We start from the raw sequence: 12,988 nt of genomic DNA, 5'->3' as shown, positions 1-12,988 counted from the left end.
AGCTGAATAAACGGCTCATACATCACACAGCAGCTGAGTACTAAGACAACATAATCATTTTATTTAATAAAACAATAATTTCGAATACAATATGTACACATTCATTAAGATACAAAAAACTATGTTCACAAAATGTGCTGCTGGAGAGTGTATCATTCAAATACAAAAACAGTGATCCAATTTCTGCTTAATTTTTTCATTTTACATTGAAAGACCTTCACTTTTATATGACCTCCTATCTGTTCCCACATCGAGGTGGTCAATGAAAGGTTTTTTGGAAGCTTCCAGTGGCAGAATTATTGCTGAAAAAGTAAACCATCTCAGGAAAATCAAAGGTAAAATCAGCCAATAAAGAACACTTTAGACGCGCCTTTCTGCGCTTATTTGCGCTCGCTCCCTGTCCCCGGGGCCCGGCCTGTCGTCCCGGGACCAACGGATCAGGTATCTGCTGGCCAGCTGCAGGTTCCACTGGTATCTGGAGAGGACCCTCTGACAGTCCTCTCTGGAGCACAGGCTCAGCGAGTACAACTGCTCCAACTGAAAGACACACATCCAGGGAATATGGATCAGGAGCGGCTATGAGACATGAATCCATTGACTCTGCCTTCATTTATGGAGACAAAGAAAACAAAACAGGTATCTTTCTGCACGTTCCAGGCAGGTTTCACTTCTGCCTGGACATTACATTACATGTCACTTGTTAGACGCTTTTATCCAAAGCGACTTACACACTCAAAACAGTGGACAATCCCCACAGGAGCAATTTGGGTGAAGTGTCTCAGGGACACAACGACATGCTGACTGCAGTGGGGTTTGAACCTGTGATCCCCTGATTCAAACACCGAGGCTCTATCCACTGCGCCACACGCCTCCCCTGGACCTCATGCACCAGCAATCAATCGCAAAAACTCAGCTCAGAAAATTGCACACAAATTCCCCATTGATGATAATGAGCTTAACTGTGAGAGACAAACGCAAATGAATTAGTTAGAGAACACATGTTTCCAATTGGATTGATCCCTGCTTGGTATAGAACTGAAATGAAAGTCTTGCTAAGTCTCTGGGGTGGCTTTACATTTTTTCACTGCCTAGATTAACCTATAATGTGAACCCAACCCTTGCCACAACCCCCCTACCCATATTCCAGATAACCAAGGTTTCATGCAGGACTATTTAAATTGTTATTTAAATATTTAGACATATGGGAAATGATTTAAATAATAAAAAAATCTACATTACAACACAGGACGCATGATAGAAAGGCAACTGGTGCATGTCACATGTGAAATACTGTACTTTGGTGGGGAAAACTCCCTAATAAAATGCAATGACCAAATCCAGATGATATGCAGTTTTATTTTCTAGGTCCCCCACACCCAGCTGCTCATGCAGTCTTCCTGTATTTCTATATGTGATTTTGAATTGAGGCTTAAACATTTTCAGTTTTCCACAGCAATATATCACTAAGTGTTGCCTATGTTGTGCTATATTTCAGAGTATTTTCTGTATTTTATTGTATCTCTTTATTATTTTCTATGGGCCACTGATATTTCTTTTAATATTTTATATTTGTCATTCCATGTTCTGACCTTGAGTTGTTGCTCCGCTCGCAGCGGGTTCCAGTCACTACGGTGAAGGGCAACATGAACCTCTTCAAGGGTCACTCCGTGAACTGCCTCCATAACCTGGGAAGAGCAGAGCGACCATTGCTTCATTTAGAAAACTGAACATGTTTAACACAGAAAAGCAAACCGATTATCCTGTCAATCAGTGGTTTACCTGTGCGGTGAGACTTTCTCTTGTATTCTGCACATGAGGGGACTTGTCTCTCTCTCTCCCTCTGTCAGGGTAATCATCCAGCTGGGGGGTGGAGCGTGCCAACTGGCTCGTCCTGACCAGGTTGGTGCCTCCGATGCCCGGTGGAGGCGGGGGTGGGGGTTGAGCTGGAGGCTGGGATGGAGGGACCATGTTCACCGGGGGAGGCCATGTGGTGCCCGGCACTGGGGGTTTCCTCTGAGGTTTCATGTTGAAGCGGTTGGGGGGCGGGGGGCGTGGAGGCGGGTTGACGCTGGCCTCGCTGAAACGCCGGGGGTCCTGCTGCATCAACACATTGTGAGCTGGGGGCATGAGTCTGCCGTGCTGATCCACTCTGAACGCCCCCACAGTGTGAGATCGGGGGCGGGATCCACCCATAACGGACTCTAAACTATGAGACAAACCTGAAGACAGGGGCAAAATGAAATGATTATTATAAAGCAGTTCTCCTAGCTGAGGTTGGATGTGGGAACGGATAGAGACACTCGAGGGCAGAATGCATAAATACTTCCTGGATGGATAAGATGCTTATAGTGATAGCATAACAAACAGCTACAGCTTTCAAAAATATAAAAATAGAGTGTGTGAAGAAATAAATGGACAAAAAGCGTTATTAGCTTTATGTAAAATAGTTTTAAAGGGGAAAACTTCTTATAATAAAAATCTATGTTATCCTATGTAACTAAAAAAAAACATTCTCCCATTCTTTGTATTTCCAAGAATTAAACAAACTAATTTTGATTTTATACACAAACATTCATCTGTTTGCATCTTGCAAATTATTTATCTAATATATCATATTCCATTTACTATTTTATTTGTATCTACTTGCACATCTCAAAACATTCTCTTGCACTATTTTATGTCCTATATATATATATTAACGTTGCACTGTTGGAGGAGCCTGTGACTTAAGTTTTTCATTGCCATATCTACACTGTAGCTAACGGGCCTTGAATCTTCCATCTTGATTGAGCCGTCGCTTCTTGTGTAACCCTAACCCCTGAATGCTCTCAGTGTCAGCTTTAACATATTTCCCAATTCATTTCTGTAGAGCATATTTTACAGTTGATGTCATCACACATTTTAGAACATTGATGTTTGGATCATGATAAAATGTCTCTGATATTTTCGTACATCTTGCAGCTTCACTCACTCCATTTTATTTGTATTGCCTACCTGCCATATTCTGCAGATTGGAGCCCTCCTTCTCCCTGCCGAGCCTCCAGTTGCCGCTGCTGCACAGGTCAGAACAGTACGCACATTAGTCAGACAGCCTCACACTAACTTTATTATTGACTGACAGCAGGTCAAAGTTCAGCGCTGCACTGTTGTTAGCAATGAAACAGTGACTAATGGGCCTGAGATGGACGTTCTATTTCTGATGCTGGTTATGTCAAGGGAACTTGGAAACCACAGCTAACGACTCTTTTTCTCAGTTTTGCAGTCTTGTGTAGGGCAACCAATAACTGAGGAAAAATGAGGCTACAAAGCAATAAAAGGCACGCCCACACTAAACAGTTTACAGTATATTGTGAAAAACAGCCAGTCCAGATGAACTTTGAACCTCGGGCCTTTTCCTCTTTTACATGGTGTCATTTTATCAGCAAGTCATTTGACTCACTGTCTATGAAAATGAAAAAGAAGCCTATATGAGATCCTGACTACACTTTGCTGAGTCTGTAAACTATCATTCCTGAGTCATTTTATTGCCACGTAAGTTCCAGTTTATCACATACTTAATTTGATCCCTGCAGTAAACACAAAGTAACATTTGGATCACTAAAGAACAACGATGTGAGTTTTTGTTGTTCTTCAGAGCAGATTTTGCACCATTGTGCGATCAGATGTTGTTTTAGACGAGAGTAACGAATAACTGACTTGTCCAGGTTCTCAGGTGTCCCCCTGCAGAACTCAGGTTTGATGTCTCCATGCGCGACATGCAGCAGGCTGCCTCTCAGCGGGGTTGAGATGTAAGGGGTGGAAGTAGGGTTGGATCCATTGTTGTTGTTGGCAGCAGCAGCAGCAGCAGCAGCAGCAGCAGCAGCAGGCGGGGCGGCAGGAAGTGACGGCACGGTGAGACTGGCAGGGAACCAGCCCACTGTCAGGGTCCTCTGGTTCTGACCCTTCCACTCACACAGCTCCAGACTGCACAGAGAGAGACAATAGTTGAACAGGAACAGCTTCATTGTTCAAAGTGAACTTTTACTTCTACTATAACAGTGGAACAAGTAGGCATGTGTCTTAGGCTTGGAATTAGAAACCACGAGATACTGGTAATACTAGATCGAGTAAGTCTGTGGCAACAAAACCCCTGAATGTAACTTCACTTTTCATTTTCTAAGAGGATAGATGTGTTATTTTTTTCTTTTTAAAGTTACAAAGTCTGGCTTTAACTGGCAGAAACTGTCCGGTTCCTCGGAGGATGCATGTGATGTTGTGTTACCAGACTTCCTTAACTTCTCTAAGCCTTACTTTAGAAGAGTTAAAGGCTAAATAACACCTCCATTTACAAGTGTTGCAACAATTACTGTAATAAGTGGACTTCATGATTGGATACACAAAAATATATTGCATACATTGATTCATAGAATGCTTAATATAAATGGCTTGAGCTTGAATAATTCTGTACCGCTGTGTGTGTATTTTAATTTAAAATACACACACTGTGTAATTAATAACAATGCCTACAGAGTTGAATCGTGGTATATCATGTATTCTTACACCAGTTTATTTTACTGGCACTAAGTTTCAATGCATGACTAGGGGCCCTTCCAGAGGCTGAATAACAATAAAGAAGTTATGTTTTAAAATACTTATTAAGGTGTATTTATTGCTGAATGAAGATGTATGTATGCAAAAGAACACCAGCAGACTGTGGCACAACAAATACATCTTAAGCCTGGATTCTGCAAAGAAACACTTTATAGTGTCGTAGCTGCTCGACTTGTTCAAACAAACAAAGCAAAATGTGCTCGAGTTACGGCTGGAATGCCATTCGAGAGGCTGATTTAAATCCCTGTTTCATCTAAACAAAGGCCCTTTGTGCAGGTCAACTCTTTAAGTCCCACCCACCCATGGTCTATGACGGTCACAAGGTCGTTCGGCACAAGTGCAAGTTTTCTGGGTTCAGCAAAGTCTCTGGTTGCTTGCACTTCCATTGGTTTAGCCTGTGAATACAGACAGAGGAGTTGAGGGCAAACACGCATTACATTTAAAGTTTATTCCAATAAGAGTTGAGCAATAGTCCCTCCCTGATTTCTTCACCGGGGATATTAAGTTTCACATTATTCTGCTGACCTCTGACGCCATAGTGATGAGCTGTGCGAAGTTGGGTCTGTCAGCAGGATTGCAGGCCCAGCACTTCCTCATGATGGCGTACAGTTCTTGGGGGCAATCCGGCGGCTTCTCCAGACGCTCCCCCTCCCGCTCCACACGCCACAAAATCTGGATTAAAGAGAGAGTGAATGTCAGAGACGCTCAAACTGTGAGTCACACAGTCATCAGGGCGGGGACACGCATTCCACACACGAGGACAAACACGCCGATTGGCATGGAGACAAAAACTAAAAGCGTGTTCACATGTTGCCGACAAGCGTGTACCTGTCTGCCTGAAAGCCCGAACCACGGCTCCTCGCAGTAGGTGAACATCTCCCACAGGGTGATGCCAAACATCCACACGTCAGAGGAGTGGGAGAAGGAGCCGACCCGGAGACTCTCTGGAGCACACCTGCAAGAAAGAAGTAAATAAAGACGTGATTATAGAGAATTTTAAAGAGGCTCCATCATGCTTTCTGGGGTTTCCCCTTTCACTATGTAACACTTGCCCTTCTGTTGGCTAGCGCTCCAACACATTGTACGCTAAAGGGTGGGATATTTCCGACACATTTCTAAGCGGTTGACCAATCACAACAGAGCCGGCCAGCTAACCAATCAGAGCAGACTGGGCTCTGGTGTTGGACAGAGGGTGAAAAGAGGTGCTGCAGCACAAGCAGTATGAGAAATATAAATACCTTTTTGAACATTAGAGCAGGTAAACATGTCACAGTAGAGGGACAAAATACAAATATGAAACCATGTCCTCTTTCAATGTTATCTCCCCCTCCAGCCCATTTTCTCAACACTCCTCACCATGCAAATGGTATCCTCCTGTGTGCTTTCATCACATAGTGGTCCTTCTCTTGGCTCAGGCCTCTCATCAAGCCAAAGTCTCCGATCTTCACAATCTCCCTGGATGACAGCAGGACATTTCTTGCAGCCAAGTCTCTGTGGATGAATCTCCTCATCTCCAGATAGTCCATACCCGCTGCGATCTGGGTAGCAAAGAGCCAGAGACGCACCAGAGGGTACTCAAACTGACGGGAGCGCAGCGTGTCGTATAGTGAGCCGATGGGGGCCAGCTCTGTTACCTAGGAGAAAGAAAAATATGTGATTGTGTATTGCAGCCTCTAAAACATCTTAGTTTGAATAGATCCATATATGACCTCAATGTTAAAACATCAAATGAAAACATCTTACCATCTTGAGGGGCTGTGTGAGCACCACACCATAAAGCCGGATGATGTTGGGGTGGTCCAGGGATTGCATGATGGTCACCTCGTGGAGGAAGTCTGTCAGTGTCTCTGTCTGCCTGGACATGCTGCTCCTCAGTGACTTTACTGCTACAGGTAACTGAGAGGATGGAAAAGAGATGCAGGTTCAATCCCAATCCTGCATCTAAACCCACAGCCTCTGGTTTTTCACAGTAAGGGTGCGCCATGTTAAAAACCAGACAGTGTTTGGGACTTCCAGATAGGGTGTAACGGGACACGGTAACCCTCTGAGAGCAAGACCAGACTTGTCATTTGTCACTATCCCTTTCCCGTCAGGCATATACTCCCGGATTAAGACTGTCCCCGAGTTTGAGTTACGAGTCATAATGCCTTCTTTAACAAACTGAATGCCATTTTAGACCTGCGTGTTAAGCACATATTGGTCGACCAGCACTGCATAGTTCTTTCGTGCAACGTGATTGGATACTGTCATATATCAACAGTTAGTCACTACCTGTGTCTGTCTGCTGTTAAGTGTGGAAAAAGTAGTTTACAGTGTGTTTTTAGAGCCTTTAATGGTTGAAAATGGCTGTCTGCTGCGACTGAAAATAACGCTAACATTAACATAATAGAACAAAGTGCCGATAGACACTTAAATACTCTTAAGTGCTATTTTCTAAGAGAACAAAAGCTACATGAGCTGAGGAGGATTGCGAAAGATGCTTGATAATTATTGGGTTTGTAACTTCCAACTTTGTGAACAATACTTGAATCCTGCACACACACCTTTACCAACACTTAGTTGATTTTAAAGTCACATCACATGTTCAACAAAGTAAATTAAAAGCATTTTCCTTTATCCCTAAATGAATGCATTTGATATGTACTTATACTGTATTGGCATGCAAGCAGCAATCACACATAACATGTTCCATCTATCTCATAGCACACTTCTAATGGAGGGTAACTATCTGGAGAAGATGTTACAGTATCTATCAGAAGGAATTGCCCAAAAAGTGTTAAAATGTGTCTCTCACCACTCTGCCATTAGGCGTGTGCCACTCCCCCCTCTTCACCACCCCAAAGGAGCCGGAGCCCAGCTTCTCTGCCAGAATCAGCTCGCTGTCCTGGATCAGACTAGGAAGAGCCCGGCTAACTTCCTGAACCGGACCGCCCCCACTCCACTGCTCCCCTCCATCCTGAACTCGAGAGCTGGCAACCTTTATGTATCATTAAAGGAATAAAAACATATTACTGATAACCATGCCTGAGTACATGTAGTTCTCACACAATGTATATTAACTTTACATCAAAGATATACTACATGTGTCCAACCTTGGCCACCCCCGGCCGTCCTCGAGCATTTGTCTTGTAGCCTTTCAAAGCCTCCCATAATCTTCTTTGTGCTGAGAGAAAAAAAGATATATAATTATATACAACATGCAATACATATCTGATTTCAACAGGCTTTACATCTAAAGTAAATGTTTTACAACAGTGAATACAAAAATATTGTACTCAACAATAACTCTTTGCATCCAATAGCGAAGTCACAATGAGTAAACAAATGGTCATATTTGTCAAAATCATTGACAAATGAATGCTGTTCTACATAATTTAATCATCAACACCGTAAATCATAGAGACATTTGAAAGACAAAACCCTTTAAACTGGGTAAACAAAAGACAATGCTTTTGTACCAGAGGCAATCTAAACCTTTGTTTGTCTAGTGGAGAGACAAGCTGTGCCAAAGGGGAAATCTTCCCTGTCTGAGGAAACAGATCCCTAATGGTTTGTACTTGTATGGATGTTCAAAGGAAACAATCTTGCTCACCAGGTTTGCTGATTCCTATGTGCTCCAGGTCGGACTCCTTGACGTAGTTGAAGTGCTCGATGCGGGTGATGTTGAGGCCATCTCTGAGGCGCATGTAGAACTTCTCCAACTGGACCTCTACCAGGAGATGGTACAGCCACTGAGTGTCCTGGTCCATCAGCATCACCCGACCCACCCGCCTGCACGGTCAAAGATTCAACGTCAATTATAAACAACTTTTGTGTGTTTGTTGTTGATTTAAAAAAAATACTTTACATTAAATCTTTGGTATTAGGTCGTTGAAACTTCACGATAAGAGAAATCAAGCCCTGAATCACATCAAACTATTGACACAATAAACCAATTCTCTATTTGAGTCTTCTTTGTCGCATTAAAGAGCCTGTTTAACAGTAACCCACTTGGGCCTTGTTAGGTAACCATGGGAACCTTACAAAAACGGTTGATGTGGGATGCCGGAGGGGGTTGGTGAGATTTTAGCTGTGTGCCAACTTTTTAACAAGTTGTCGGTTTGTATCCCATGAGACGAGTCCTGTGTACTCTTTACAGCTACCACAACTTTAAGCTTAAGTAGAGTCATTTGCATGAGTTCACACTTCCAGACAGGCAGTTCACTGACCTAATGAGAAAACAAGAACACATTAAAAAGTTCCTCTTTTCATTAGAAGCATGTACTCATATCATCAGTGCTGGGAACTTATTTGTGACTAACGTGAACCGCAAAGACGATGACACTGCAGGGAACATGAAAAGCTCAGAGGTGGAAATATTAGCTTGATTGTGGTTTGAGGGCAGCAGTCATTCAGGACCCTGTTCACACACAGCATTCATGTAAGTGCTCGACATGTGATGTGTTTGACAGCAGCATGACAGCTCTTTTTGTAGCTTCATTTTCACTTTAAACTGAAATATATGTTTTATAATGTGCAATCTTATCTTTTAGTAAGCAAATTCCAGTGCCTTTACTCAGAGGTGCAATAGCGAGAATGAGTTTGCACAACTTCCTTGTTGCTTAAAATGAAAATGTAATACATCTTGTGTTGGTTTCGGCTCTAAGTGTTACTAGAGGGCTGTACAGCAATACACCCAATGCTTATCAGGCCAGCAGGCAGGATTCAGGGAAGGCCTTCAGCATTCCCCTGTCAGCTACCCTGGGAAAACATTAACAACATGCTAAACAACTAACAAAGCCACATTGTTTGCAATCATTGGGCTCGTTCTCTAGGCCAACTGATGCTTTAAAATCCAGAAGTGTGCAACAGGGCACTAGCCTGGGCTTGCATTAGTTTCTAGGGACTACTCCCAATTCATTTGCACCCAACTTGACTGAGTCTTGTCTGCGGGTTATATTCAAATTCAGAGGAGATAGATGGTAAACAAAGAGACCTCTGTGATCATTCTCTCTATGTACAGAGTGATCAATATTTAACCTGCCTGGCAGCTACTGAAAAACTCTTGCAGCCTAAATGGCATGTGTGACCAAGCATCCAGCTATTTGGTTAATAGCTTAATTTGCTAAAAAAAAGGCAGGCGTGGAACTTGCTTGACTTTTATCTTGCACAAGATTATCTGCAACTTCAATATCTGCACTGTTGTTTATCCAATACGAATGGAGAGCCTTTGTTTACACTGGTGATGGCCGCTTCCTTCCAAGAACACATGGAGATCAACCAGCAGTGACCCACTTGACCCCTTAAGTCACCCATGAATGAACAATGTCACAGATATATTACTACACGAGTGTGCCTCTTTCCCAAGATACTGTGTGGTTCTTCATGTACAGCAATAGGAGTGCAGTCATGAGCAGACTTGTTTTAATTAAATCAAAATAGCAATACTGCAATGTAAAATACTGCATTTAAATAAATACAAGGTAAACATATCTAAATGCATCACTATAATCAGCAAATTGTACTTATGTATAAAGACTAAAAGGTACTTAATTCAGCAGAAGAGCCACTCGATGATATGCTACATTTCTGGATGTATTATTAATGATGGATTACTGTAATCCATCATTAATAGTAGCAGGAAGCAGCATTTTAGTGTTGCAGGTAAAGTGATTTATGATGGTTTGGTAGTTTGATCCATAATAATGGATCATATTTTATGAACAAATGAACACCATTTCTGTAGCCTTTATAAAAACAATTAAACCTCAATAAAAACCAGTACTTTTAAAAATATATATATTATTAACACAATTTAGTGACCGTTTTTTTGTCAATGCTATAAGGTATTAATTTAATATTTCAGAGATTTTTGAAACCAGATATGTTGATATTCTTTCTGACATTCAGCATCTCCTCATAATTCAGAGTCCACAAAAACCCGGTCAGATAACTCATTTTACTCACCGTTAATCAAAATGTGTCAGATATCCGGTAGGCTTGTTGACACCTATATTTTACACGCCCGAAACAAGTGATCCATGTTGGCGCTGAAACCTCCAGAAAAGTCGACGGAGGCTTTTCCCCACAAATCAAAACTCTTCTCTCAATCCTAAACTCTCTCCAAAAAATATTCTGGCAGGTGATGTTAACGTTTTTGTATCGCGTTTCTGTGAGGCACTAGAAGCGGGTTTGTGAGATCTACCTGTGCGTTTTCAGCTCTTTTCTCCACCTCTTTGCAGTGTCTTCACTGACCACACCTCTTCCTGCCTTTCTCACCTGAGCTCTCAACAACAGCTCAAACTTCCGGGCTGCAGTCGGATAGTTTAAAAATCAGCTCCTAAATTCTAACCCTATCGTCTATTCCTTGACCTCTGAGTGAAACGTCACGGGGTTAAGGGATAGTGGATAGGAGAATTCAAAAGGACTTAGTAGAAGAGACTGCGGTACTTTAGAGAATCCGAATGCACTTTCACTATCCGAGGTGTTTATGATGCGCCAGCGGACGTCATTGTGTGCGTCTGCTGCTGTGGGGAAACCATGGAAACCACAGTTTTCTATACAGCGGACTACAACATGGATGTTTAATAAGAACGAGGGACTACCGTAAACTCATCTAGAGACTCTGCACTGTGCTCTGAAGCTGTTGCTTTGCTTTATGAACGTGGACAACAGAGAAACATATTCTTCATGACCAAACTAAAGATCTTAAAATCAATACAGATGTATTTATTATAAACGTTAGTCCTTAACATCTATCACTGTGTATATCACCATTCAAACATCTTTTAAAAGTTGAACAAACCCCACACAGCTCAGTGAAGACTGTGAGATGTTGACTTTATTTGATCATTTCAGTGAAAACTAACGTTCATATTTCTCTTTGATTATAATACTGATGAACGTTCAAAACAAAGCACTTTGACAACTTACCACCTATGTTTTAAAATGCTTAATAAGCACCGTAACTTTCATGATATAATTTCTCGGTCATAATCGGTTGTTTCCGTGAACGGCCGACTGTTGAGTGACGGCAAATGCTGCGGCTGCAAGGCATTGTGGGGCAGCATTTTCGCTTCTCCTGTCTGTTAGGGAGGTCCAGTGGTTCCTAAGCTAAAGGAGGTTATAAAGGAAGTTTGAAACCTCCTTTCCTATCATTCTCATCATTCTAGAGAATTCGAACGGCACTTATCATGGCTGCCACTGAGGGACTTCCGGGTCATTTCACTCCTTTAGGAAGGTTCCTAAGCTAAATGGACTATTCGACTTCAGCCCCAGACTATGAAATGACCTGCACAGGTAAAAACGTTACCTACTGACATAGCACAACACAGAGTATACGTCACTCATTAACAATGAGTCAACAGGGTTAACCTGACAGGGAAATGACACACACATACACATTGTGTTTAGCCTGTATTTTAAAATATTACACATTGTCATAAAGTCAAGAAAATATAGCTAATAAACTCAAGGGTAGGCTATACATGTAAATAAGCTAGTTGGGTAAGCCTACATCTATATGCTACCAAACAAACTAGCATTTAGGTGTATGCTCCCTAATGCAGCTAACTAAAACTAAATGCTTGTTTATTTGGTACACCAAAAAAAGACAAATTCTAGTTTATTTGATAGGTTACACCAAATGTAACACATTGCTAGTTTATTGTGTACACCATTATCGCATGGCTATATTTACATTGCACATATTGTAGCTGCAATGTGCTAGCTAAAACTAAATGCTAGTTTATCTGATAGGCTACACCAAAAGTAATACATTGTTAGTTTATTGTGTACACCAACATCGAATGGCTTTATTGTCATGGCACATATTGTACAATGTACAAGGCAAGGCACGTTTATGTATATAGCACATTTCAACACAAGGCAATTCAAAGTGCTTTACAAAATGAAAGACATTAAGAGCATTAAGAAACATATTATGAAATTACATTTAACAACACTCATTTAAAAGCAACGATAGCTCAAATGTAATGCTAGTTTTCGGGTACACCTAGCTGAAACAGTTTTAGCTATTGCACCTTATTAGTTTTAGTTTTAATGAAACTAAATTAATCAATCATTCAATAAATACTTTCATAAAGTGTATTATGTTAAGAAATTTGTGTCAAAATGTAGGGGTCATTTGGATCACAAATACAGCATTTGTGATCCAAATGACCCCTTTCATATAAATAAGTAAAACAGTTACACAAATAAACATTAGACCTGTAACCTCCATTGCAGAATGAATTATTGTAATGCAGCTGTATTAGACTGCATTATCCAGAAGTATAATTAGCCAGAAGTATAATGAAATAGGAAATTGAGTCAAATCAAGTCATATGAAGTGGGTATGATGTGTTATGTTTTTGGCCTGGATAATTATGCACTTGTAAAATGAGTCATTGCTAGGATT

General features: G+C 41.4%; 1 protein-coding gene across 1 annotated transcript; it reads right to left on the bottom strand.

The window, feature by feature from the left end:
* Positions 1-34: 34 nt before the first annotated feature.
* Positions 35-11,009, bottom strand: tnk1 (tyrosine kinase, non-receptor, 1). The gene is made up of 14 exons (XM_034106096.2): positions 10,537-11,009; positions 8,183-8,361; positions 7,683-7,753; positions 7,385-7,567; positions 6,334-6,486; positions 5,947-6,224; positions 5,419-5,545; positions 5,116-5,262; positions 4,891-4,985; positions 3,697-3,963; positions 2,995-3,053; positions 1,780-2,219; positions 1,590-1,685; positions 35-537 (listed from the first exon to the last, which is right to left on the bottom strand). Exons 2-14 carry the CDS (start codon positions 8,343-8,345, stop codon positions 361-363), a joined length of 2,256 nt encoding a protein of 751 aa, XP_033961987.1. The 5' UTR covers positions 8,346-8,361; positions 10,537-11,009; the 3' UTR covers positions 35-360.
* Positions 11,010-12,988: the final 1,979 nt, after the last annotated feature.

The sequence above is a fragment of the Pseudochaenichthys georgianus genome, chromosome 18 (assembly GCF_902827115.2).
Source record: "Pseudochaenichthys georgianus chromosome 18, fPseGeo1.2, whole genome shotgun sequence".
Taxonomy (NCBI): domain Eukaryota; kingdom Metazoa; phylum Chordata; class Actinopteri; order Perciformes; family Channichthyidae; genus Pseudochaenichthys; species Pseudochaenichthys georgianus.
This window is presented reverse-complemented; position numbering and strand designations above follow the sequence as displayed.

Excerpts from the sequence above, each read along its gene's own strand:
- tnk1 (XM_034106096.2), bottom strand. The coding sequence starts at position 8,345 with ATGCTGATGGACCAGGACACTCAGTGGCTGTACCATCTCCTGGTAGAG. Across the intron at positions 6,225-6,333 it reads TCACACAGCCCCTCAAGATG|GTAACAGAGCTGGCCCCCAT; the intron begins GTAAGATGTTTT and ends TCTTTCTCCTAG. Across the intron at positions 538-1,589 it reads GAGCGGAGCAACAACTCAAG|TTGGAGCAGTTGTACTCGCT; the intron begins GTCAGAACATGG and ends TGTGTCTTTCAG.